The sequence below is a fragment of the Pelecanus crispus genome, chromosome 7 (genome assembly GCF_030463565.1).
Source record: "Pelecanus crispus isolate bPelCri1 chromosome 7, bPelCri1.pri, whole genome shotgun sequence".
Classification (NCBI taxonomy): domain Eukaryota; kingdom Metazoa; phylum Chordata; class Aves; order Pelecaniformes; family Pelecanidae; genus Pelecanus; species Pelecanus crispus.
In genome coordinates, this window is record NC_134649.1 from 32,280,144 (window position 1) to 32,307,750 (window position 27,607).

Below are 27,607 nucleotides of genomic sequence, written 5' to 3' on the forward strand. Positions count from 1 at the left end.
TTATCTGCTTTGTTTTTGGATGTGCAGAAACCTAGGCCTGTGGGAAAAAGAATGATCAGAGCTTTAAGTCTTGCTAGGCAGAGCATGCCTCTACCTCCATCCTATAAAAGCATCAATTTTCCAAAGCTGATCATAGAATCATAGAATGCTTTGGGTTGGAAGGGACCTTTAGAGGTCATCTAGCCCAACCCCCCTGCAGTGAGCAGGGACAGCTTTAACTGATAATCTCACCAGAGCTAGTCACCCCATCAGAAATGCTTATCTGCACCAGAACTTACGACTAAGAAATACTTGCCAGGTTATCTTGGGATATGAGAAGGTTGAGATACTTGAAGGGAGGCCCTATTTTGCTAAAGATTGGCTTCAGCTGTGGACTTTCTCTGGCTGAGTTCATTCAATACATCAGGGTGCAGGGACGTAACCTACAAAGGATTCTAATCCTTTGATAAAAATTTGTAATCTACAAAAATCTGAAGGTAAAAGAGACTTACTTGCCACAGAAGTCCTTGTGAATGGCATGAAGGACAAGTAGTAAGCTGGGGTGTGCCTGTAGCCAGTTCTCCACCATATTTGGGTGTCTGGAATCAACTTCTAGAAACACACTCCTGAAAGAAAACATTTGGGAGTAGAAAGTGGGGAGATGCACACATTTAGGTTGCTAAATTGATAACAGCTAAGGTCTTTCTTTCTGGATGACTCCTATCAGTACAGAAAATGAGAAGGTCAGCAAACACACTGCAATCCAATAATCCTAAAACAGATCATAACTGTCCATTTAAGATGCAGATCCCAACTGCCTAGTTCAGGGGGACAAAGTGTTGATCTTGAGGGGAATTCTCATGGTACTCCTCTGTGTAAGCAGTTAAAATCCTTGTATCGAGATGCAAGGATCCCTTTTGAACCCCATGCAGAGATACTGCCAGCTCTGTCTTTCTGAAGCCCCCGAAGATTTAAGGCCAGTATGAAGTTTTATGATGCAAATGCATGAACACTGAGCACTGGACTGGCAGCATGAAGTTCCTCTTCGTGTAAGCAGGGTGACATTAAGTCCCAGTAGCAAGAGTCATAAAGAACAAGTTAGTACATACATTTTCCCATAGTAAACGTCTCCATAAAGCAGTTATGAAAACACCACCAACATTCAGACCTACATAGAGGACTGTACAACAAGAGTGCAGCAGCGATAAGGGAACTAATCAGACAACCTCAGCGCACCAGGACTCAGCCTGGACACTGCAGGGCTATTTCCATCTCTGCTGCAGCCGGGCTTTATGACACTGGTCCATTTCTGAGTCTCCACTCCCACGATGATGCAGAACCACCCTAGCTTACAGGCAGATGGAGGCAATGGAACTGGTTACAGACTGTGACAGCGCAGCAAGATACAAGTTTAACAGGCAAAAACCAGAGGCCAAGCCCCAATCATACACTCTCCTGAGAATTCCTAAAACATCCTACACTGAATACTCCCTATAAATTTACCAAACTAACTACAAGCTGGGTGTGGATCTCATTCCTGACCTTAAAAAACTTCCACTCCTCAATGGGGGTTCCACCTTATAAAACAAGCAAAAAGGGAAGGAAAAAAAAAAATCCTAACAACCAACCCCACGGGACCAATCTCTTGTTGCTGGGAAGTTCTGAGAAGCATCTTCTGCTCTTGTGGTCACGCAAAGCATGACGAATGAATTCTTCTGCATGCAGTATGCCTCTCAATATTCCTGTTCCTCTTCTCAAAACAGCAGATTTTCAATGACCTCTCATGCTGGTAAAACGTCAGGAATTTTCAACAGGACATATGAATGCCCTGGCACTGCAGACTTTTGGGTATCAGCATGTTGATCTTTAAGCACAAAATGGATCCCACATGACAGAGAATAGGAACAGTCAGTCTTGAGTACTAACCACGGAGAAATTTAACATTTAAGAAACTATCCCTGGCTGATCTTCTTTCTCCTGGGATATTCAGCATTGTATCCTGGCACAATAAACAAGTTTCACCTAATTAAAGGGTGGGAGGGAAGTAGAGATCTACATCCATTCTCACAGAGCTCTATATTGCTTCTCCTTCAATCAATTACTCTGCTTAGAAAGCTGCCTTTTTTTTTTTCCCACTCTCTCTTTCTCTGCTGCTCTTTCATGTTCTTTTTGTTGCTGCTTTGACCTTTAAAGATTCTCATGTCACTAATGACTATGAAACTCCACCACTGGTCAAGGAAGGCTCATATCCCTTTATTAACCAATTTCATGCTAATTTTGCTTATACACATGACATTTTTTAAACTGCTATTATTAGATGGGGCAGGGAGGGATGGGACATTTTTACAACTATTTTCCCTCTATACCTTCCTATATGAAAACAAAACAGAAGTTATAAAGTGAATGGACAAAAGACATGAAGTTCAAACAGAGAACACTGCTTACCCAGAATCCTTCAGAATAGAAGGAGCCAGAGCCAGAATGGTTTTGATGACTCTCATCCCATCATCTCCCCCATCCAGCGCATCAAGGTTCTCATAGCTGGAGTGTGGGAATAAGAAGACATTAACAGCAATTCACGTGGCATGAGCCATGCCGTTGAGGATGCATTGCCCCACACTCCATGGAGAACAGTGCACCTAACACACCTGAACTCCAGTACTCCTATAGCAGGTGACAGCACTCATAGCTTTTATGTAAAATACAGAGAGTAAGGCAGCTACCACTAGGCTGAGAAATTCCACATTGAGCCCAAGCAGAAAACATCCTCTGAACTTTTCCTAAAAATTACGAGCCAACTGCAGCCCTGGCCACACACTTCCAACACGTGGATCTGTTCCCTTTGCGCCAGCTGGACAGGGAGAGAGCGGTTGTACAGCAAGGGATCACCTGCTTTATTTCAACCATGCCAACAACCAGGTTGGACTGCCTTCCAACCCAGCAGAGCGAATTATGATGTAGAAACCTCAGCTTTCAGAATCTGCTCTGGTGCACATGTTGTACAGAGGTGGTTGCAGGACTTTGTCCTGTCATGCATGACAATCAGTTCTGAGGAAGGAACAGCACGCACAAAGTAGTTCCACATCCCAAAAGAGTTTATTCATGTTTGTGTGGGTTTGTTTGCTTAAGTATGAGCATGAAAATGGGTTGTAGCATTTCCACACAAGTTTTTTTTCCCCATCACAAAAAGCTGCTCAGATTACTTGTACTTTCTTTCATAAACTCACATTTATTGTGTGCTTTTTCCATTTTTATAAATACTTAAAGTACTTTGATATTGTTTCAGACCTGTAAGCAGTATTAAAGTAACACTGTATTATTATATACCATATAAACACACCTACACTATGTACACAACTACACTACGTACACTTCCCTTTGCATGTTTTGTGTGCAATTGTGTGTAGTATAAGGAAGCAGACAGAAAACCTTGCTTTAAGGAACAGGAGAAGAAAAATCTGTTTATCTGATTACCGGAGGATTTCTGTGTCCAAGGAAGCCATGTCTTCATGGAAGACATATGGGGGGTTACTGACTATGAAGTCTATGGGGCCCCAGAGTAGCAGTTGCTTGGCAGAATCTAGAAAAGAAAAAGAACCACAACCAGCTCTCAACCATAGCAATCTTCCCTATAAGCTCAGTGTCAGAATCCTACCCAGGAAACTGTCTCTCCAATACATACCCATGTGTGTTTGACTCTGCTTCTCTGTAATAAATTTTTATCCTATTCCTTTTGGGATAGCCTGGCTTGTATGTAAGAGTGATAAAAAACTAAGCACAGGCAAAGTATCATTTTTTTGTATCAACAGCCCTGCTTAGTGGAATATGTTATGAAGCACAGGACCTTGATGCTCCAGAGCTCTGTGCCTGTCCAGATCTAAAGTAACAACCAGAACTTAAGAGCGCCCAAAAAGACCTAAGTGGGAGCTTAGACTAGCTGTGAGGATGCATATCCTTCCTCTTACCAGAGCTGCAGAAGGACTTCTGACGAGCAAAAGAGCCAGGCCCTCTCAGCAGTATCAGCCACCTAATGGTTTGCTCTTCTGCAGACAAGGTTCAGCTTGCTACGCTCGTGCTGCTGTCTGGACTGACACATACCAGCCCTGAATCAGACATCATGTAACCATGTGAGTGTGGCCCTGTCCTTAGGCCAGCCTCTTGGCACAGGGCTTACCCATGCAGGTGCAATGCCAACACAGCTACACGGCTTTTGGACTGAAGCTGGCTGGCTTACTGCTGTTTGGAGTATGGGCAGCACAAACTCAGAACTGTAGACAGAAGACTGTGCAGACATACCTCTAACAGGCAGTATAGTGTCAAAAACAATAGTGTCAGAAAGGTGCACTAATGCATCTGCAATGCTGGAGCTCCTGGCTCCACAGCTCCTGGCTAAGAAACAGCTGAGTACGTACCTACCTAACTGGGCAAGCCTCACCAAATGGCAGTTTTAAGTGGTTCAGCTGGGTCTGGGGAAGACAACAGGTATCCTTCCCTGGTTCAGCTCACCTAATTTCAGGTGAATAAGGCTGGGCATTTAATCTAAGCTAAATATCTGGGCTCCCTCTAACATCAATGGAGACACAGACACATACACGTTTATTTAATGCATCCATGTCAGCATGGAATAAATTACACTGTGTATATTTGCCTTTCCCCAGTAACACTAGAGAGCACCTGGACTACCAGCTCAGACAGAACCTTTAGAAACCTAAAACAAGGAACAATTCAACTTCTGATGTAGTCAGGGACTTCTCTCAGCTGATCATCTGACCTGGAAATCTCTGAAGGGAAAAGCTTCACTGGCTCACTTCTTACTGACCACCTTCTCCATTAACTTCAACACCCTCCTGATATCTGCATCCCAAGGAGGTCCCTTGGCTGTCTCTCATGCCTGCCTAACCCCATCAAAGTAAAAAGGGAGAAAGACAGAGGGCATTATAACAGTGAAAAGAGTTACTGTATGAAACATCATGGTGCAGGATGTGGATCCTCTCCTGGAGTTGCAGCCTGTAAAGTTCCAGATGCAAGAACAGAAAGAAGAAAGATTAGGAGGCATGTTTGTGTAGATTCATGAACAGCACATTCTATTAAACATTTCACTAAATATCACATCTCTTATCTGATACACATATATCCTACCTCACTGACTGCAGTTGGATTCCTCTCAAGCCGCAAGGGAAGTTTAGGATCTGTTCTTTGCCCAAGGAATAAAATTCAAAGCAAAGAGCACACTGTGCACCCATGGTGATTCCATGGTGCGGCTCCTGTGCACCCAAAACCTATATGTATTGCCCCTTGCCATACATACAGCAGTATTCCCCCACCCTGCTGCATATTAACTACATCTCCAAGGCCTCCCCCAGGTAAGCTCACCATCCCTGAAAAAAAACCAAACCACCCAAAACCAAGAACCCACAACAAAATCACCTGTTTCAAATATGTAAATCTGCTATTGTAAGTGGAGACAACATGCTCACATTCGCCATATTCTTTCTCCAGACTCCTTGACAATCTAGATCTTAACAGTGTTTGGCAACTGAGTGTATTTTCCAGGGATCTTTGCATCTCATTTCACATGCCAATGTTAAGGTGACGAGATGTTACTGCACACTACCGGGATGCCAGCACATACAGTGCAGCAGAACCCCTGTGCCAGAAACAGAGCTAGGAAAAGGGACTCCTTTAGGTACAGCTCATGCAGAGACTGTACAGTATAACGTATTTAAAATACACACTAGGATCTCTCAAGTGCTAGTTTCTAATTAATGATCTTTCTTGCTCCTGACATCTCTGTGCACATTAATTAGGAAACACGTTATGGTCAGTGCCTTTCATCTGCAGCCAGACGTCCCCAGGGTGCTCACACCAGCAGAACCCCCAAAAGCACCAGAAGACACAAACGCCTCTCTACCTGTGAGAAGTGAGCAAGTAAGCATGCTGGCTTGCTATTTTTAAGAAGCAGGTCTATAAACACGTTGGTATTTCTTAGGGAGAAATCTTGGCCAAGATTCTGATCTGACTCACTGCACTAATCCAAGGTAGAAAAGCCTTGAGACTGCCAGACTGCCACTGCATGGTGCTCCAGTCTGTCACAACCTGGCATGATCTGTCCCTTGTTCCCAGCTTGCTACAGAATATGGTCCCTGCCAGGTGAAAATAGTTGAGACAGCGACCTCCTTAAGCCTTAGGAATCCTGAGCAAAGTTCCCTTGATGCTTCTGGGACAGGAAAGTGAGGCCAGTCTGAAAGCAGCCTTGGTGCTTGGTGACAGCCTGATACTACAGGAGAGGTCACAGAAACAGAGATCATGAGACAGCAAGGAAGAAACAGAACCTCCAATTCCTCAGCCTTGTGGTCCACCCACCAAAATGCCTCTCTTCCACCAGGTTTACCTCTGGCTTTTGTGAAGACATTTGAGCAATGTCAGAGGAAGCACATTGCAAAGTCAGAAAGACAAGGCTGGTTAAAGATCTACTAGTGGAGAAAGACTCCAGGCCTCCCACAGGAGATGCCATTCCCTGACCAGCAACAGCACATTGCGGCAGAAAGTCTGCGCTATCCCCTAACTCCTGTCGTCAATGCAGTCAATGTCTAGAGAAAACAAAACTGTCCAGCTCTTCCCAGCACATTCTCTCCTCCCACGAGAGACCCACCACAGTGGCAGAGTTTTCCTCCAAGCTCTTCAGTGTAACACCTCAGGGCTACCCAATGGGGTTCACAGAGCATGCTGTGACAAAGGCCCTATATCCAAGTCCTGCTTGCCTTTGCTGAGGGCCTATGGTACTGCCCTGTCAGCATACACAGGCATCAAGAAAGGGAGGGATTCCTGCATCTGGCTGCAGTGTGCCCACATGGGCCATCTGGCACTGGGATTGATTTAGTGAGAGCAAGACTCACCTAAGCATCTAGAGAACACAGCTGTGATAAGGGAGCTCTGAAAAGAAGGCAGGAACCAAGCTGGCTTCAGGCAAGCAGTAACACAGCTTATCCTACTGGCTTCTCTCCCAAGAGCTACAGGGCACCATGCCATGGACAAGATCACAAGGACACAATGAAAATATCCATGAAGAAATATGAGGTTCTCTGGCACTGCATTTACACTCCCTTGGCCACTCTGAGCCAACAAGCAATGTTAATAACAAGACTATTTTTTCCAGATGCCAGAGCAATAATCTACCAAGGAGGCAAAGATCTGGCCTGTTTTTATTATATCTATTAAAAAGTACCACAGAATTTGGTTTGGCACTGACACATCAGAAGGAAATTTTTGCTCCCCACGCCCTATAACTGGACTAGGAGGCAAAGGGTAATAGTGAGGTGACGAGTTTGGGAAGGGCTTGTTCCTACACATCACTTCAGACTCACATAAGAACTGGGACTGGGTTGCAAGAAATGAAGAGATGCAGCTCAGTGCAGCCAGAAACAGAAGTAGCCTGTCTCTGTAGCCCCAATGCTGGCAGCAGCTTGGGAAAAAAGGGTATGTGAGCCCTGTGGACAGAAATGCCAGTTAATGAGCACCACTTAAGGTTCACAACTGTACTAGACTCCCTAAGAGGTAGCAACAGGAATGCTTTCTGAGACTGCTTTAATTAATGCCTAGGGCCCAGCGGTTTCTGAGGATATGAATACATACTAGAGCTCTGTACCTTTTACAGTGTCTACAGAGACTGGGATCCTGGACTCGAAGCATACCGAGATTCTAGCTCTGATGCTTGCTATGTTACTGACAGTCCAGAATAACCTGGGTTAAGAAGAACCAGCTGAGGAAGCAGTGCCACTGGGAAGGACAAGGTCAACCTCATACAGAGCTGTTCTCACTTCAGGCATAAAATGCTTGACTCATTGCAGGGGGGGTTGGACTAGGTGACCTTTCAAGATCCCTTCCAACCCAAACTATTCTATGATTCAGCAGCTCTGAACATCCAGCCACAGCGCAGGTGTCATGCAAACAGCACAGGACCCAGCAGCACCATTCTCGCCAAACCCAAGACTGCAAGGAGGTTGCTGAGGGATACCACACTAGTGCATCAGAGTGAAGGTGCTATTTGAATGTGCAAGCTTATATCTAGAGGAGCAGTGACAGAAACAAGGACAGTAATAATAAAGGTTCAGGCTATACTTGTCCTTAACCTCCTCAGTGACATATACGTTCTTACTACCTGCTGCCTTGAGTTTCCCAAGTTCACAGAAAGGGATAAGAGTAGTTACCATGAAACACTTTGAATATCCTTGAAAGACAGACAGCATTTAAATACTATGGTTTTATTTAGGCTGTTGTCTTTGCAAAGCACATTCACAAGTCACAGGAAAAAAACACCCTGGTAAATATAAGCTTTTTTTTTCCCCCCCGAATTCTTACATGCTTTAGGCGCTCAACCTAGGGAAACCAGGGAAACATTCCCTGCTTTCCAGTGGTGGTAAACATGAACCACATGCCCAAACATTGAGGGCTCACGGTCTTTACAGTTTACAACAGTAAACAACAGTTTACAAAAAATGGATAATATGTGGGCTTGTACCTATGTGCATTCTCCCTTGTGAGATCCACAGCAGCCTTCTCTTTATCCACAGCTATCACCTGGCTCTGGGGCAGAAAAAACAACAAACAAGTATTACAACATCAAGGTTCCCGAGCAGACATGCTCTGCCAAAAGGGACATGGAAGATAAGAACTGACAATTCACTGTTCACTCTTGGCTCCTAAAAGGAATAGTTCATGAAGAATGCATCTCAGGGCACTGATGGGATTGTGATTCGCTTGTAGTAAGGCCGCTAACGTGACAGAAGGCACCCTGCAACACTGCCAGCAGCCTACCAAAATAGACAGGCTTCTGACCAAACGAACTCAGCTGACAACAATGGAGTCACACTGACTCACATCACCCAATACATTCATAGCTCCTAGAAGTGTGAGACTCGACACTGGCTACTCTGGGGTAGACACAGGTTAAAGGAAGATCATGTCCTAGGTTTCTCCTCTCTAATGTGGACAGAATCCCAGCATTAACACAACCACTTGGACAGAGGTTCTGGCATTTTCCATCCGTTATGCAGACACCTTTTGCCTAGTTACTCCACTACAGTCCTTACACCACATTCACTGCATGTATTGACTGCATGCACTTGACTGTGTGTCAAGTATTTGAAAGTCTTCCAATGTAACATTAAGAGACAGGACTACACAGTCAGAGATTTGTTTGACCTTCCATTCCACCTTGGGAACAGTGCAGGCAAAGGCCTGACTTGTTTTTGCTTTGCTTAATGTTTTTTAAACACAGATGTTGGTAAGTATTTACATAGAGAAAGCATGCTCAAAGAAACTACTTTGCATTTGGAAATGATGGTGTGATCAGCCGTCATTCCTAGGGGGATTAGTTTCACAGCCTGAGACTAGCACCCACACACATGAAGCTGACCCTTAAGGTGAATGACACAGCTGAATCCTGAAGTGGAAAGTTGCTGCTGTTTTCTCAATACTCTAGTGCCAAATTCTGCCTCAAACGCTAAAGAGATCACACAGAGTGTAAACTCCACTTAGCTGTCAGTGTGGCTACCACTAACTAATCAGTCAAGGCTCCTTATTTCTCTGGGGACAGCAGTTTGTGTTAGTCAGCTGGAAAAGGACTGTTATCAGTTACAGGGACAGACTGACACAGCTCTTTAACTTAACAGGCAAGGAAAAGAGCATGAAGTACAGCTCAGGAAATCAAAGTAATTATACTTCGAAGTCATGAAGCTCAAGTATTAACCTTATCAGGTGTCTGGGAAGAGGAACACAGGCATCAACCTCTAATTCTTACACACGAAGTCTTACACTTCTACAAGAGGAGGGGATGGCCACAGCAATTCTCGTTCTCAAGAAGGAACTGGCTGGTCTGCAATTCTGAGGAAAGGGGAATATTTTTCCCTTAACCATATGCGATGAGATCTTGGATTAATTTCTCTTTCTGTTTACCAACAGTACCTCAGTAAGCATGTTACATGCCACAATAATCAGGGGCAAGAAGGGCTTTGACCTCAGTGCTCTTCCTGCTCTTTTCACTCTGTTCAAAAGGTGTGGTTTGTTTTTAGGGAACAAAAGACTTCAAAAAAGGGGTTTAGCAGTTGTGGCAGTGTGGCATATGCTTGTCATATTGATCCCAAGTACTGACACTTCTGTGGTAATCCCTTCCCTGTATTAATTTAGTCTTCAGTCTCCTAGAGACAGGATCTTCCAATTCACAGCAAGGTGATTTTTAGGGATGACTGCCCCAAAAATTTGACTAATACAGTGCGTGCCCATGCCTCAGTCCTTCTTGTCCACAGCCCCAGATATTAGCTTAAACCAACACCTGCCAGTGCTTCAAGCTAAGGTGATTAATAGTGAGCTGTGACAGCTGAAGAATGAGAGCACATGTGCTTCTTCCATTCTGACTATGTCTCTGCTACTCCTGCAGACAGCTGGGGAGAGCAATTCCTAAATATCCCTAAATAACCCAACATGAACTTATAGAGCCTAACTGTCAGAGACCTTAGCTGCTGAAGTACCATCAAAGCAAAGAAGTTTGTCTGTGAAGTCTCAATCAAGACTAGTCAAGTGGGATTGTACTGTAACACAGGCATCTATTGTACCATGAGCACTGATAATAACTCACCTGTGGCAGTTTGCACAACAGACTCAGAGCAATTGCTCCAGAGCCACAGCCAATCTCCAGGATCACAGGATGAGGGACAGGAACTGGGAAACAGAGGCCTGAATTCTTCTCACATTTCCGAGATTCTTCTTCCACAACTAAAGAGACAAGATCCTAACAAAAAAAAAAAACCCACCAAAACCAACCAAAGTTTTTAAGGGAGCTGTTTTGACTCGCATCTTTGTCATCTGAGGACTGGAGTTTAAATTTCTTGACTCTGTAGCCCAATGAAATGTATTTTTGTTGCTAATTTTTAAAACATAGATGGCACCAATGGAACTGACACACCAGGAGTCACTTCAGCTCCATCTCCCCCTCAGGGTGCTTTTATTAGTAACCAGATCCTCAGGATACAATTTCCCACAGATCCTCTGAAATCTTCTAGCACTGTTGGGAAAAACAATAACCAAACAGCTGGAGCACATTATCTTCTGCAACACCATTTTATGCATTCCAAAATTCCAGCTTTCAGAATTTGTAAGCTTCAAAATTTAAGATTTTTACAGTCTCAGTATGGTATGTAATCTGGAGGCAGAGGTACAGCTCCTAACAGCATCTAAACCAATAATCGAACCTGCAGATGAAAAGCAAAGGCAATGAATTACTAAATGATCAGCTCCCTGCATGGATTTCAGATTGTGGACTACTACTACATTTTGTTGGTATAAAGTCACATGGAAAAGATTTTCATGCATTCTCCTGGATCCGTATGCATCTCTGCCATTGCTGCCTCCTCCCTCCCATCAATCTCTTCTTTTTTAAATTTCATATAAAATCCAACACAGCAGGAGAGGTCTCAAAGAGACATCGTTCTAAGGTTTGTGAAAATGAGTGATTAGCCACAAGTTAAGTTTGGTGACCTGGCCTCAGCCAGGTATGAAGAGCCACACTGCAATGCCCTACCCTGGTTACCGTGTCCTTATTGGCACTGCACTCATAAGGGAGTTTTGCTAACAGCCTCCAAAATCATATTCCTTGTTGCTGCTCTGGGATTCCTTTCCTAGGCAATTATGGATGAAAACATTCTTACAGGCTCCCAGCAGGACTGTGGGAAACCATTACAGGACTACCAGCACTCAGATAACAACAAGGAAAAATAAACACCTTATCTACCCACTTTTGTGTGAAAATGGCTTTTGCCTTTCAGCTAACAGCTCCAGATGAATCTGTTTGAAAACACTTCTGCAATGGAGACAGCCAGAGATTGTAACCGCAGCTGGTTTGGGGAAGCAGGTGCTGATGATTCCAAGACCACAGAAGAAGAGCCACCCAAAAAATTCTGCTTGGCCATTAAATCACTCTTTTAAATACCAGCCATTTCTGGTCACTTACAAATATTTCCAGGAAATCTCTGCAGTAACTCAGAAGAACCATCTGCCTTCAGGGTTGATCACAGAGTAGCACAAGTTACTGATTTCAAATGTCCAAATGTAACTTTCAAAAAGCAGAACTACTGTCAGCATTTATTAATTTCCTTAAGGTTTATCGTAAGTAATTTCAAGCTTGAAGTTTTTAATGGAACTTCTATTTTACACATTCCACAGTGAAAGTATTTTTAGAGTGCTTGCCAAAGCTCCTATTTAAATATGACTGATTTCAGTTTTTACCACGTGTATATTAAAAAAGGGACGTTGGTATTACTTAGGCTTTGTATCCTACTTCCCGACTCCCTTGCCTTATTGTCTTGGTTATTTCACATACTTCTTACTGAGGCAAAGACTAATTCTCTCATAATACATGTTTATCATAATAGTTCAAAATTAAAAGATATTAAAAATAATGTGACAAGCTAAAGAAACTACATCCTTTTCCAGACATTAGTATCTCACTACAATCAGAAAGTTCATTACGAAAATAAATTCTTTTATGAAATAAATTTGATTGGCAAGTAAAACAGAAGGTGTATTCTAACTGGCAAACTAGGAAAAAAAAAGGACTAGTACCGATTATTTGATGTTGAATTAAACTTGCAATTATGTATGTATTGAAACCAAGAAGTAAAGACAAAACAGAATACACTGGAATAAGACATTTTGTAATTCTGCGTTAACTGGCTGTGATGCCATGGTCCTTTTTCTCACTTACAGCTTTCATGTGCAAACCACGTTTCCCCAACATCTGCAAAAGAATCAGGAAAACCCAGGAACCACAATACAGAGTATGTCCAGTTAGCCCACTGCCATTGCCACTAGGTTTCCTTTTCAGAAATCATGAATGATTAAGCTATCCAAAACTGTTTTGAAACAGTATTCTTCCAATTCTTCTCAGTATTCTTCATCTTTTAGCAAGCGATCCAGCCAAAATCTGTGCTTCTCCAAGCACACCATCATCTCCAAGATGACACCACTGGAAACTGACAAATTACAGCACTTTGCAGAACATAGCAGAACCACCTTCAAATCTCATCTTAGGAGATGAAATATTTCTGGCTATGCATTACAGTGTTCATACAAAGACTACAAAAACCCATGCAAGACAGACATTCCCTACCTCTGTACAAGAATCTGAATAGAGCCACAGCTGGGGAACAGAGGCAGACGGTGCTAAAAAGTGATGCCAGTCCTAGACACAGAGAAACCAGGACAACAGCAGATGGCCAAAGGCTGTTGTCTTTATTGTGTACGATACCCCACATCTTCTCAGACTGAACAGATTCAGAGCACAAACACCTGCTAATATAATGCCATCATTGCTAAAAGCCACCTTAACTGTCAGTTTGATCACCAACTCTAAAAGTTGAGAGATGAAATTACAAAAATAAAACACTTTGGCAGCCTAGGTAATCAACCTTTGGAATACATTAGGTAAATTCTCTACAATCTGGCACTCTGAACTGAAATGGCAGGCTGTTCAAAAGGGCTTACTTTCAACTCACACCATTTACAGGATTCAACACATCAGGAAGAGAAATGTCCTTCACTACAGAAAAATGCTATTTTGGCTAAAACAAAGACTCGACAATCAGCATGTCTTTATAGTCTCTAAAAAGAGGAAAATGAGTTAGCTTGCTCAGGTGCCTTGTCCCTGCAACATGCTGAGCACTTCAGTACCTGTAACACATTTATCCTCACAACTCCCATTTTCCAGATGAGCAACTGTAAAACAGTGGCTATCCCAAACTCATGAAGAAGACTACAGGAGAGCAGAGCACTGAACCCAATGCTCCAGAAGCCTTATCCACACCTTTCCAATGACACCACTTTAGATTGTAGAAATGGGTCCCCCCGACTCCAGTTAGGAACAGGCAGGTCTACAGTTGTGTGAGGGCAACTGACCTCCTGCAGAAAAGCAGAAGTCACAAAGATCAGAACCAGATTCCCACATCACCTAAACAAACAGTGCTTGGCTGCTCTTGAATTGTCTTTTTGTTTTTACTGTTGTAGGTAAAAAGCTGTAAATATTAAAAAAAAAAAAAATTCGAAGTGCTGTATTAAGAAGCAAGTAAAATCGTAAATTAAGAAAGTATCTTAGAAATATGACCTGATCCCATATTTGCTGACAGCTTGCTAAACACTGGATAGGATGAATGCTCAACTGTGGAGTTATTAAAATTCAAATTATTGCTTACAGCATGTGGCATTATTGTCAGTAACAAAAGAGCCTGCACTAAAAATCCTGCTAACCAGTGCTACTGGTACTGGCAGAACTACTTTTATCCTGGAGCCTGGTGTAACACATACATGGTTATAAGTATGATATTTGTGTCAGAGTGGGGAAATGGAACATTTTGCATTTTGAAGATCTTTTCTCCCCTAGTACGTGCAAGAAGCTCCTTCCCCCAGCAAAAGCCAGTTTTGGAAGGAGCGGAGGGACTAAATGGCAAACAGGCAAAACCATGAGAAAAACTAAAATCCTCTTCTGTAAAAGCAAAATTTGTTTTTGCTAGCAATGGCATCAAGGTAGAAAGGAAGGAGGGTCCTGGACATGGCTTGAGCAGCCCCCATGACCCAGAGCTGTTGACATGTGCATGCAGGGGCAGATTGTACATTTCATTCAATAGATGGGTATACAGAGATGTTCAAGCATCTGAGAGGAAGAGCTAGAAGTCACATGAAAAGGTGAGCTCAGTAGCCACTGCTGGCCCTTGAAGCAAACCTTATACGTGGCTAAAACTGCCCCGCAACTGTCCTCTCCCCTGCAGCTTGCAGGGTTGCCATGCATCTTCCCAGGGCACACCAGCAATGCTGGTGTGCTCCAGGGCCTTTTTGTCATCTGTTACAGGCAGACAGCATGACAGTCAGGGCAACAGGCTAGGCTTGGGAACAGGGGCAGCTCATAGGTCTGCAGAGTTACTAGTGTGACTAAACCCCAATCTCTCTGCATGTTGCAAACTCCCCTTGCACAGCAATAATCAACGAACTTCCCCTTCTCCCCCATTTCACAGGATTTTGTGCAAATAAATATTCAAGAGGATGTCAAGAGCACTGGCCACCTCTGAAACCTGTGCATTCATGAGGGTGGTAAGCTAGGTGCAAAGCAAAGTATCTGGTAGGGTTTCTACATTGCTCTGGGCTGGAGGTGACGCAGGCATCAAGTGATGCATTTTCAGGGACCTACATTCTGTTGCTTAGCACAAAAAGGAGTGGGGAGAAGGTATCTAGACCCTCTATGTCTTTGCCAGAAGTGAATTTAAAGGTCTACAGGGAAAAACGCAGGACATCCTTGGGAGGGAGAAGGATATCTGGTCCTGCCTAGCGAAGGAAGAGCTTGCAAGGACTAGAAGAGACCTATCACCTGCGGTTCTGTATACAAATATTTGCTTCCCATGCTACTTAATTTCCAGCTCTCAGAGGTTCTCAAGCTTTTGTCTCTTAGCCAAGCCATTCACAGCCTGCTCTCACCTTGCGATTCCAGGAAGTCTTGCTTCACTGCCAGATTCGCCCTAAGTTCACGCTGTCATTTATTTGTTTCCCCCCCACCCCCCATCTTCTCTGTTGAGCGAAACAAACGCAAAACTTTGCGAACACCTCCAGCTTCCCATGAGCCTCTGCCTCACCCTTCCACCCACAACTCCTGTTCCCCAACCCCACCCCCAGCACACACTCATGTTCTGACAGGTTCTTGGTATTACCTCCCCCTCCCTGCAGCCAGGTCTCTAGTTCACTGTATTTCTTGGAACTGCAGCTGCACAAAGAAAGCATGAGGACAGTGTCTGCCAGCATCCAAACCACAAGCTCCACAGCTGCACAGCTCCAACCAGCAGACAGCGCAAGGTCAGGCAGCTTTCAGCACCGAGACAGCCAGGAGGAAACAGCAGAGATTCTCACTGCTCAACAGTGGCTACAGAGCTGTGCGGAAGTCCAGGGTTGAGGCAATCATGCTACAGTCCAACAGCAGTGAATGACCCATGTGATGTTTCTGAGATTAAAAGTGTAAGGCTAAGAAAAACAAGAGGGGAGGAATGGGAAGGGCAAGGGTGGAGGTCACAAATTCATGCTGCGCTCCCTAGAAACACCCTTTTTTCATGACCTGCATGCTCTGGGGAAAGCAGGGAAGACAAGGTTCCAGGGTACAAGCCCGGGTGGCAAGAGGCTGTAAGTTCCCAGGTTAGCGAACAGGACAAGGAAAGCAGACGACACATGAAAACCTGGGTAACCTTCTCTCTGCTCTCGCACACTTCCTGGGAATGTTTTACTTATTTGTGTGCTTTCCAGAAACTTTTGTTCTCAGAATCCAGGACTTTCCATAGAGCCTGATCTGATATTAACCAAATCACCCCTCCCCTCCTGTTTGTCCACTTGGCTGCCAATCAGCACATGACAAAACACCAGGAAGCCAAGCTGGAAACCTAACTCCACAGCAATGGCCCTAGAAGATCACTGCCACGTACCCTCCTTCCAAAATAAAGCCACAAAGCCAGCTCAGTGCTTAGTGGGCAGGCAGGCTATGGCATTTTTGTCCTCGGCTCTTCTGCCTGGCACCACAGCAGGAAAGAGAAAATGCTGCACAAAGCCCATGAAACTCCCCCTATACACATATAGAAAGCAAAACACCAGAATAACTCCAGAAGGAGCCACTGATCCTGAAAGACAAAGTGGCTTTAGGCAGAAGCAATGACAAACAGGTAAAGGCATGCCTAATGCTTGAGGAAGGGGTTTGGCTTCTCTGTCACACAACAGAAGCAGCTCTGGATGTGCCAGGGCACGCACCAAGCGCTGTTTCATCTGTTGGAGGAGAGGCTGTGACAGCACCCAGAAATGACTTTACCAAAAAGCAGCAGCCTTTGCAAACCATATATGCTAGTGCCCAATAGAAATTACCACAGTTGTCACATCTAAACTTAGCCATGCCCAAGAGGGGCAAGAAGAGTGGATCAAAGTCAATGGCCATACCTCAGGTCTCCAGCACAAACCTCTATCTAGGCACATCTCTCCAGAATCAAGGCATTTTCTTTCTCTGCAGGTACTGGTATTGACCACTGCCAGATATGGCATCTAGACAGATGTGCTGGTCTACCTCTCTAATCCTTAGCTCCAAAATTCCAGTTACTGGGATGTCTGAGAGAAGCGTGGGGTGGGAAGAGGGCACAAAATATTTTTTTTTTCCCCTGTTCATGCGGGAATCCCCTTGAGTCCCATCTCTCCTGTTACAGCCATTCTATAGTTTGTTTTTCTCCAGTTCTAGTCCTAAATCTTGCTCTGATGATGCTGCTGATGAGCTAAGCTACTCAGCTGAAGCTTACAGAAATACAGACCCTCTTTCAATCGGAAAAGGGAGATGAAAAAGCTGAAGACTTCACAGAGTTCTTCTAGGGCCAAAAAAATGAAGGCATTAACACCACAGAGATCTGTGAGAACATATTAGGGAAGTCTATATAAGTTAACCTCGGGAACAGGTTTGTGCGTGACTTAAAAGAACAGCTGTTGCTTTCCTGCCTTCAGCACAGATTTTAGCTTTAAATTTACATTTTTGAGTCTGTCCTAGAAATCACCAACTTTGAAGTAATCCTCTGCACTAGCACAGCCTTTTTTTCTTGCATAGGAAGCCAGGAGAAACTACTGCCATAGCTAATCTCGGCCAGTTAGCCAGGAATAATCCGGTTTCTTCCTCCATTTCCTTTTGAACAAGAAGAAATCTTTCCTGGGAAAACATCCTGTCCCAATTTTAAAGTAGCTAGCAATTGATTCCTGCTAAGCTGTTTCAGTAATTAATTACACTCTCTGATAAAGATGTGCACCTTTTCTGCTGGCCTACATTTATCGTGCTTGTTACACACTTGTCTATGAAACCAAAGAGACTTCTGTTATCAAATTTCTGCTCCCTGTGCCAGGTAATTAACGCCTAAGCTTGTCTTTGATGAGCTAAACAGTCTTTCACAAGAAGGCAGATTTTTCCAGCTGTTAATCCACCTACTGGTTCTTCTCCAAACCCAGTTTTCCATTTCTTTCTCAACTGGGCAGTAACATAACTGGACATAGTATTTTTGCAACTATTCCACTACTGCAGTACACAGATTTTAATCCTGCTACTTATATTTGGCAATCCCCTGTTAACACACGCAAAGATCACATTAGCCTGCTGGGCAGCCCACTGAAAATGGGTGCTTGTGGTCAGCCAATATGCATAAGAGCCCCAAATCTTTCTCCAAGCTCTCCTGGCAGGGGAAGCCCCTCAGCCACAAGACACAGGCTGCATTATTTATTTCTGCATATATGATCCTATTAAACACTTGTGCCTAGCTCAAAGAGTAATTCCAATTGCTCTGCAGCAACAACAGGTTCCCTCCGTAATTCCCATTCCCCAGCCTCTGTGCCACAGCCCACTTTCAGAAAATACTGTTTTCCTCCAACTGATAAAATATTACCTATCATATGGGCAAAATCTGATCTATGTGAGGCCACAACAGCAATGCTCCAATTTTAGCACATTTGTTTACAGCTACATTTTGAGAGATAGCAGTTAATTTTTAATCCGTTGAATAATGCCCAATTGCTTTTATGTTCTATGTACCTTATAGGAATCTATATATATTTCAAGAAAGGACCTTAAGCTTCGTACAAATAGGGTACCATCACCCTTTTCATTTCCCAAATTGGGAAGCCAGTGACACAGAAAGGAGAAGCAGCCTTCCTTTGAAGAGACAACTGGTCAGAGGCAAAACCTAAAAAAAAAAAAAAAAAAAAAAAAAAGAGCACCAGTCTCCTGACTCATGATCCATGGCTGTACTCCACTAGACAGTGTGACCTTTGAACTTTCCAAAAAGTAACCATCTGTGGCAATGAAATTAGGGAAATGAAAGGCCATTCTGCATCAAAAGTTCCTTTTAGCACTGATTAAACCAGAAAATGTGTACACTGCTTTGACAGAAAGCACTGGAGAAAGGCCCCACCTTGCAATCTGTATATTTGCATATATGTGTCAGGAAGCAAAAATCCTCCCTTCTCTGTGTGCTTGACTTTCTTGAAAGGTTAATGATTATGTTTAGCTAGAAGTAAGGTTAAACTTCATGATAGCTTTCTCTGAGCAAAACTTTGCCTAAAGTGCTTTTGCAGAACACCCCAGCACAGTGACTGCCATTCAGCTGACAGATGCAAGGAAACTGCAATGGTTTTGGTGTATTGAGCATGTTATCATGGAAAAGAAACAATCTATCTGGGGAAACAAGTTAAAAGCTTAAAAATCATAGGTGGAAAAAGAATTGATTAGACAGCACAGGACTAAAAACTACAAATGCTATAGAGAGCATGAATGGTTTGTGTGTTATGCAGTAAGAGTAAGGGCTTTCCTGTTAAATGAGCAGACAGCACTGCAAGCAAAGAAAATACTTTTCCCACTTACAATACAAAATTAGAAAGATTCACTATCGGATGATGTCATGGAGGCTAGACACAGACAGACTCAAAAGAGGATTAAACAAATTAATGGAGGACAGATCCATTAGTGATTATGAAGCAGGATGGCCCCAAATCCAGCTTTGGCTAAGAATGGCCCTTAAATGCTCACTATCAAAAGAAGGGGGGATCCTTCCATACCTGCCTTTTCCCTTGTAATTTTGCCCCCACCATCTGCTACGAGCCCCGATCAGACACAGTATACTGAACTAGACAGACCAATATAGTCTGACCCACTAAGTCTTTTTTCTTGCTCTCACAGGAGATTGCAGCCATGATCTTTTTTGCATGACTACCAAAAAATACTCAGCATGGCACAGACTTGTAATTTCTTTCCCTAAGATGTCTCCCACACTAAACACACATCCTCACCCTACAGTGTCCCCCCCTTACAGGACAATGGACTGTCCTCATGACACAGCTACCACAACAAAGACAAGAGAGAAAAAAATTACGTAGGGTCTGAGCTCGTGCTGAGATCACAACAGGTCAAGGAGGTGTCACCAGGGGACTCCTGGGTGGCCTGAGGGTCAGGGGGGATGGTGGGACCGCGACAATCTTCCTGAGGAGGACTGGAGTTCTCCTCTCAGCAGCTTCCCTCCAGCAAAAATGAAACCTCAATGTCCGAGAATCTGACTCTACCCACACAGTAGCTGCAAGGAAGAAAAGGAGACCATTTTTGTTTCCACTGAGCAAATAAGCCTTCATTTGCTTTAAAACACAGCATCTGAGAGAGGAGGGGATCAGAAACACCAGAAATCCTGTCATAATTAAAGGAAATAGAGCCATCAGAAACTCCACCAGCCTAAGCCTGGAGTGCCCTCTAGGGGTAAAAGACTGGTGAGCCGCATACCCCAAACTACTTCCTTCGGAGAAGTTCTGGACCAAACTAAACCTTTCCTTAATGCAGTCATGGTAAGGCTTCATTTAGCCTATACTTGCCTGTACAAGAAAAAGAATTATGTGTCCCCGGCTGGCCAAGTTTTCCTTCTCTTTGTCCTGTTTTTCCTCTGATCCACAATGCTGCTGCGATGGTAACAGCCCAAGTTTTAGAAAGCCTTGCTTTGGGAAAAGGAGTTTCTTCTCCAATAATACAGTGACTGAGCCGTGTTGAGACAGGGATTCCTTGACATTACAATAATAATCACACAACAAAGGTAATTCACGAGACTGAGCACGCCCCTAAGATTTGACCCAAACACGTCCCCGCTGCCGAAACCTGGTCTGGTGGTCACGCAAGGCAGGTCAAGCAGGCAGGATGCTGGGCTCTGCAAGCCCTTGCAAACTCACTCAGTGCTCATCGCAGCGAGTCCAAAGCTTTGCTCACAGAGGGACAAGTAAGTGGAGGAAGGTGAGACTGAGGACCACTTAACGAAATTGTCCTCCAACACAGTATGTCCGTGCTCACAGAAGTATCTATCAGCCCTGCACGCCAAGAAGTTATGACTGAATGCAGTCAGCTTTGTTATCCCGCTCTCTGAGCTTAAACAGGACCTGCTAGTTTCCTAATTTTGGACACATGTCCCCTCCCCACCCGGATTCCGATGGAACAGAAGAATGAAGCCACATGTGCTGAAAAAAATATTCCCGGAGGGACCAAACAGGATAGGGCTCAGCTACCAGAGAGAACAAAACATACTACAAACGGGCAAATGTCACACAGGGCAAAATTAAGCAGACAACTGAGCTTTTCTCTTTGCATGCGTCTCTGTCCCCAGGACTGAAACAATGCTGGTGGTTTATGTCATACTGTGTCTGCCTTCATGCCATTACCAACGCATCTGGGAGCAAGAGTCACAACCCTTCTGCTGTAACCATAGAATAAAATGTGCATCATAAAGAGGGCTCCTTTTCAGACTTTGAATCAACAAGCAGGAGCATTTGCAGAAGTTACATAAATATAACTAGGAAGCAAATTTTGCAGCTGCCTGCACTAACAAGCCCATTTAGGGAGTCACATTTACTCAGCCAAGGACAAGACATGCCATGTGGCTTGTCTGTGCAGTCACAGATAAGCAACTTGAACCTGGGATATCAATGTTGATAATGAACTGCTTCCTAAAGAACAAGGATTATTTACAGATATTATGGTGACAAGTTTCAGCACCATTGGTTTTAAGAACACTGCAGACAAATCCTAAACAGAAAGAGAGCAACAGATGCAACTAACTTCAATATATTCGAAAGGAGCTATTTCCACTGCAGCTTTGAAGTCCAATGAAGACTGGAAAAATTACTCTGATGAAACAAAACGTAGACAACCCCCAACCCCACACCTCCCAAAGCTCTGAGTCAGAGATGACCAACCTTTCCTTCCTAGCAGAAGGAAAGGATCTGGACACCAACTCACTTTGTGCAGCAGGTTACACAGAGTAGACAGTTCCTGGGAGCAGCACATGCCTAAAGCAGTGTCCTGCCAGGTGCTGCTAACTAGCTAGATCTTGTCCCCATGCTTTTCCTGTCCAAGTAACCTCCCCAGCACCCACATCACAAGAAAACTCTCAGTTGCCAAAAGAGCTCCATTCCTGAGCTATCATCATAAACTTCTGGCCTTCCATAATGAATGTGCTAAAAATGTGCCTTCACAGTAAGTACCATGATGCATCAAATAAAGTTTTCCCAGAGAGACAAGGTTTAGGTTAAGCTGTTTATGCTACATTTTTGCACGAGGGTATGTTAAGTGGTTTCAAACACAGCATGTTACACAGCATATATTTCAGTTTGGGCCAGAGGAGATGCTTTTACCAAAATCACGCACGTGGGCACAATTAACAATGTTCTCAGGCGTTAGCCACCCTGGCTTCCACTCCACACACTAGGCCTTTGAAGCCTGGCACTGCATGGAGAGCTCTCCCTGGTTTTAATGCTCACGTTGCATCCACAAATTAATGGGGGAATTAGAGGTTGGAACTACTCTCTTGAATCAACCGGAGCAGAAATACTGTTGACAATAACAAAGCTAACCATTGCTGGGCTCCAACTGGCAAAACTATTCCTTAGAGCCGTATCTCCAAACTTAATCACCACAGAGTGACCAAACCCAGACACAACAGAGAGCTCACACCTTCTCTGGACACAAGTGTCATCACTATGATTTAGGGCCCAGCAGGCTCTCAATGAGATGCTGCTGATGCCCCACACCAAATCAAGACTCTCATTCTGAATATTCTTCCATGGGCTGAGAGGAGAGGCTGTCTAAACAGTAGTTGTGTTGATTCCCACTAAATTGTCTGGAACCCTCTCATAGATTTCAGTAACACTCTCTTCAAAGGGCACAATGGAAGCACAGGCTGTATTTGCCTTCTAACTTTTGTGTAATAAAAGGTGTCAGATGAAGGATTCTGCAGACTGCATCCTCTCTTTAGTGAGCTGCTGCTTTCTTCATTCATTCCCAACACTAACCCTTCCCTAGAAAAAGCAAAGGTGGGCTTCCCATCTCCAAAGCCCACTCAGTCCTTGGCATCTCTTCTGACATTGTCAGTAGGGGACATTCTGTCTGAATGAACCTTTTCATTCTTCTTACAGCACGGGCCCCTACTTATAGAGACCTGAGCAGAGGGCCACCACTACATTACAACAGTCACCAAGCAGCAGGCAAACGTCTGAAGAAATGACTATTAGACTGAAACAGCTTTAAGCTTCTGGGACTCCTAAATGGACAAGTTATGGAGACCACTTCATCTCCAAAAGTTAACACAGTCTCCAAAAGAACACAAATTCTCAGAAGAAAAAGAACAACCAAACAACAACAAAAAACAAAGAAAAAAGAACCAACACAAAACCAAAAAAAAAAAACCCTCACAAAACCTAAAACCTCCTGAGGACTAGCAAACAGAAAGACTTCCTTGCTAGGATGGTCCATGAGCTGAAAGCTAGGCTACTGTCAGGGAAAGTGTCACCATGTAGTTCTTAGGCTTTTCCCTAGCAGCAGGAACAGTGGGGAAAATGGAGTTTTAACTTGATCATGTATGGCTGTCCTTTACATTCTTATGACTGACATTCATATTTAACTCCAGCCCAGGTCAGAACTTATCCTTCAGTTTCCAGTTTGTCCAGAAACCAGTGTGGAGCCATCAGACAGGTGGTAGGTGCCATTTTCTACCAGCCTGCACTGTTTTAGTCTGCACAGGGACAAACAAGGTCTCTGGAGTCCATTACCATTTTCCAGTAGCAGCTTTCTACTACGGCAGGATTTTGCTAACAACCTTTAGACAACTTCAAGATTCTTGTCCTTGTATCAAAGTACTAAGCCACTGGGATATAGCAGTACAGGTTTTGAACTTTAGGAGTCATTACTGTAGCAGAAATAAGGAAAGAAAGCCAACTCCTTCCATCAATGGAGATGGATCGCCGTGTAATTAAGTGATACACAAGCTTGCAACATCTCTTGCTCTGAGCCAGGGGGCAAAGTTCACCTGCATCAGTTCCAGATCACAAGCTTAGAATTCCCCTCAGTTCTAAAAGGAGTGATCTGACCTCCTCATCACTACAACCTCATGATACACAGGGTACCTTCATAGCAATGCTATGATTGTACTGTATAATGTAATTCACAGATTCAAGCCTGCCCCCGCCATGTTCCCCACATTCATACCTCTGTTTCAGGCCGAGGAATAAATACTGGGGGTCTCATCTTCAGAGTCAGGTCCTGAAAGTCCCACTCACCAAGCACATACTGCACCGGCATTCTGTGTCAGGCAAAAGCAAGTGTGAACACTTTAGGACTACACTCCGTAACACAGAAAAGCTCTCAGTACCATGCTTACCTCGTTACTAACCACATAACCCTTCTGAGCATGAGCACCTAGACACCGCTGAGGCTCTCAACTCCATGTGCCATGTGCATGTGCACCCTAAGGGAGCTGTGGGAGCTCCATTCCCACAAAAGAGTTTGTTATCAAGCACTGGACCCAGGGAACTACAGGCAAGTCAGCCTCACCTCCATACTGGAGAAAGTGATGGAACAAATAGTCCTACAGATCATTTTCAAACATACTAAGTACAGGAAGGTGACTGGGAGTAGTCAGCATGGATTTACAAAGGGGAAACCCTTCCTGACCAACCTAATAGCTACGCATGATACGATGACTAACTTGGTGCATGAACAGAGAGTAATCAATACTGTTTATCTAGACTTTCCTAAGGCTTTTGATACTGTCTCCCATAACATCTTCATATACAACATATACTTCACCATGCTGATGAAGCATGGACTAGATAAATGAGGCGGACTGAAAATGGACTGAACTGGCAGGCTCAGAAGGCTGTGGTTAGTGGCACAAAGGCTGATCAGCTGAAGGCTGATCACTAGTGGAGTACCCCTGGGGTTAACAGTGGGGCCAATATAGCTTAACACCTTCATTAGTGATCTGGATGAAGGGTTAGAGAGTACCCTTGGCATGTCTGCAGATGATAGAAAATTGGGAGGAGTGGTTAATAGACCAGATGGATGTGCTACTTTTCACAGGGACCTCAGGAAGCTGGAGAAATGGGCTGACAGGAACCTCATGAAATTCAGCAAAGGATAATGCGAAGTCCTATAAACTGGGGAGGAATAACCTCATGCACCAGTGCAGGCTGGGGGCCAACCACAGCTGGACAGCTGACTTGCAGAAAAGGCCCTGGGGATCAGGTGGGCAAGTTGACCATGAGCCAGCAATGTGCCCTTGCGGCAAAGAAGGCCAATAGTTTCCCGGGCTGCATTAGGCAGGGCGTTGCCAGAAGGTCAAGGGAGGGGATCCTTCCCCTCTATTCAGCACTGGTAGGAAACATCTGGAGTGCTGAGCTCCCAGTACAGGAGAGACATGGACATATTGGATTAAGCCCAACAAATGGCCATTAAGATGATTAAGGGATTGGAGCATCTGACATACAAGGAGAGACAGAGAGCTGGGACAGTTTAGCCTTAAGAAGGGAAGGCTCGGGCTGGGGGGGGGAAGGGGAGGGAAATCTCATCAATAACCATATGCAATTGGCGAGATGAAGTAAAGAAGATGGAGCCTGACTCTTTTCAGTGGCATCCAGTGAAAAGGCAGGCAAAGGGTACAGACTGAAATACAGAAAATTCCATTTAAACCTAAGAACAACCCCCTTTTATTTTCCCTGTTTTTAAACACTGAGGGTGGTCAAACAACGGAACAGGCTGTCCAGAGAGGTTGCATAGTATCTATCTTCGTCTATATTAAAAACCACATTGGGCACGGCTCCAAGCAACTTGCTCTAGTTGATGCTGCTTTGAGTAGGGAGGGTGGACTCGATTTCCAGAGGTCCCTGTCAACCCTCCATGATTCTATGAATTTCGGGGCCATGTTTTCAGCTGCTGTGAGGTACCATACCTCACTTCTTCATGTAGAACAGCAGAGATTTGTTGCAACCTTAACAGCACTTAACACAGAGCAATTTGCAAGTCAGACAGCTCTGGGAATTTTGCATTTCTGCTCGTAACACAAGACTCAAGAGCAGCAGGACAATTTCAGGGAAGACACTCAGATCCTACAAACAGTAACTAACCACTACTAACACACTGACTCCCTGAGAAACCCTCACATCCTATTCTGTGTAAGACATGGCAGGATAATCCGCACAGCAAAAAGAAGATCTACATCATAACCACACTCGTGTAAACAAGCAGGAGGATGCTGCCTCCAAACATGCTCCCAGGCATCTCCCACCCTTCTAAATGATCCAAGTTCCTGAATATTTCCTCTCCCCAGACACTACTCCCCAGGCCCAACCTGATTCAAGTAGCTTGTTCATACCAAACCCATTTAATTTTTGCACCAAGATAACACATCACACAGAGCAAGCAAATGGAAGGCCAAATGGAGACCAAAGCTACAACAGACATGGATACCCCTAAACACCAGAGAAATCCCCTGCAGGCAAAGCACAGCAACACCACAGACCAGTATAGGACTGGCAGCTGAAGAGAGTGCCAAATCAGACAGAAGGGGACAAGGGTAAATTTTTAAGCACAGAAGGGCTTAATGAAAATGTACCCAACTCAGAGTCAGTATTGCCAGTTTCCTGCTCCTCTGCAACATCCCTTAAACCCTCTTTGCTCCCAGACAGGACAGAGAGCTGATTTGTTACCTGACATCAACAGCAAATGCCCATCACTTGAGTCACCCTGAGACACAGCACTGTTACTTGACATGCCAGCTGCTAATGGTCTTCTGCCTTCTCTCTGCTACCATTCCTCTGGCTGCATTAAGACTGAAGGAAAACCCTCCAAAGGAACAACTGTAAGAGGATGCTCCTACCTTTCTAGTCGCTTGCTGCTCAGCTGCTGGATTTGCTCCTGCTGCACTGCTGTAAGCGGAGTGCGGAGGCTTTTGGAGTTCAAGCTCTGAAACTGAAGACAAGGTCACTTTAAAACCTGCCCACTGGTGCCACTTGGGTGTCCTCTGCAGCACCCCAACAGCACCCTCCAGGGAGACCCAGCATGCTGACAAACATGCCTGGAATTGTTGGAAACCACAAATGATTATGAGAACCTATCTGCATGTTTAAAAACAAACTGTACAACTGTTCTTCTCCTACTTTTCGGGGCTCAGAAGAATAGGTAAAATTAAGAATCATTCCACTAAGCAAGTCAGGGTACAGTGTGGGTGTATATGTCATGGGTTACATTTTAGTCTCTCAAAAGAAGGCATTTAAGAGACCCCAAGTGTTCTACTGGCATTAATAAACTATACCTCATCCTCTCTGCCATCTAAGGTAGGGAAAAGTTGTTCTACTTCCTATACGTGAGATAAAAAGAAAGGTAAGGGATTCAACCAAAACGACAAAGTGAGAGGCACGCACAGACCGTATTCTTTTCCTGCTACTTAACTGTTTTTGCTCCCAGGACAAATGACACGATATATTCACTGGATTCTCGTGCTTCAGGGATCCCATTTGTCTCAAACACCTTCTGCCAGTAGTTGACCACATCAGTGGCAGTCACAAGCCCAGGACTTGCACTACAGCCCTGCCTCAGAGATGACCACTTTGGACTGAGGATAGGACCTTTACTTTGACTGAATCCCCCTGGCACGCACTGAGGTGAGACACCCAACAACCTCCTGAGCAGTGCGTGGGTAAGGGATCTCATTGTTGTGAAATCAGTTCCTGGCTTCCGCAT

The 27,607-nt window shown here is 44.3% G+C and overlaps 1 protein-coding gene across 1 annotated transcript; it reads right to left on the bottom strand.

Moving 5' to 3' along the window:
• Nucleotides 1-27,607, bottom strand: HEMK1 (HemK methyltransferase 1, mitochondrial release factors N(5)-glutamine). The gene is made up of 10 exons (XM_009482536.1): nt 27,317-27,607; nt 26,745-26,836; nt 24,077-24,170; nt 10,613-10,765; nt 8,498-8,562; nt 4,937-4,986; nt 3,454-3,559; nt 2,425-2,520; nt 492-605; nt 1-37 (listed from the first exon to the last, which is right to left on the bottom strand). Exons 1-10 carry the CDS (start codon nt 27,605-27,607, stop codon nt 1-3), a joined length of 1,098 nt encoding a protein of 365 aa, XP_009480811.1.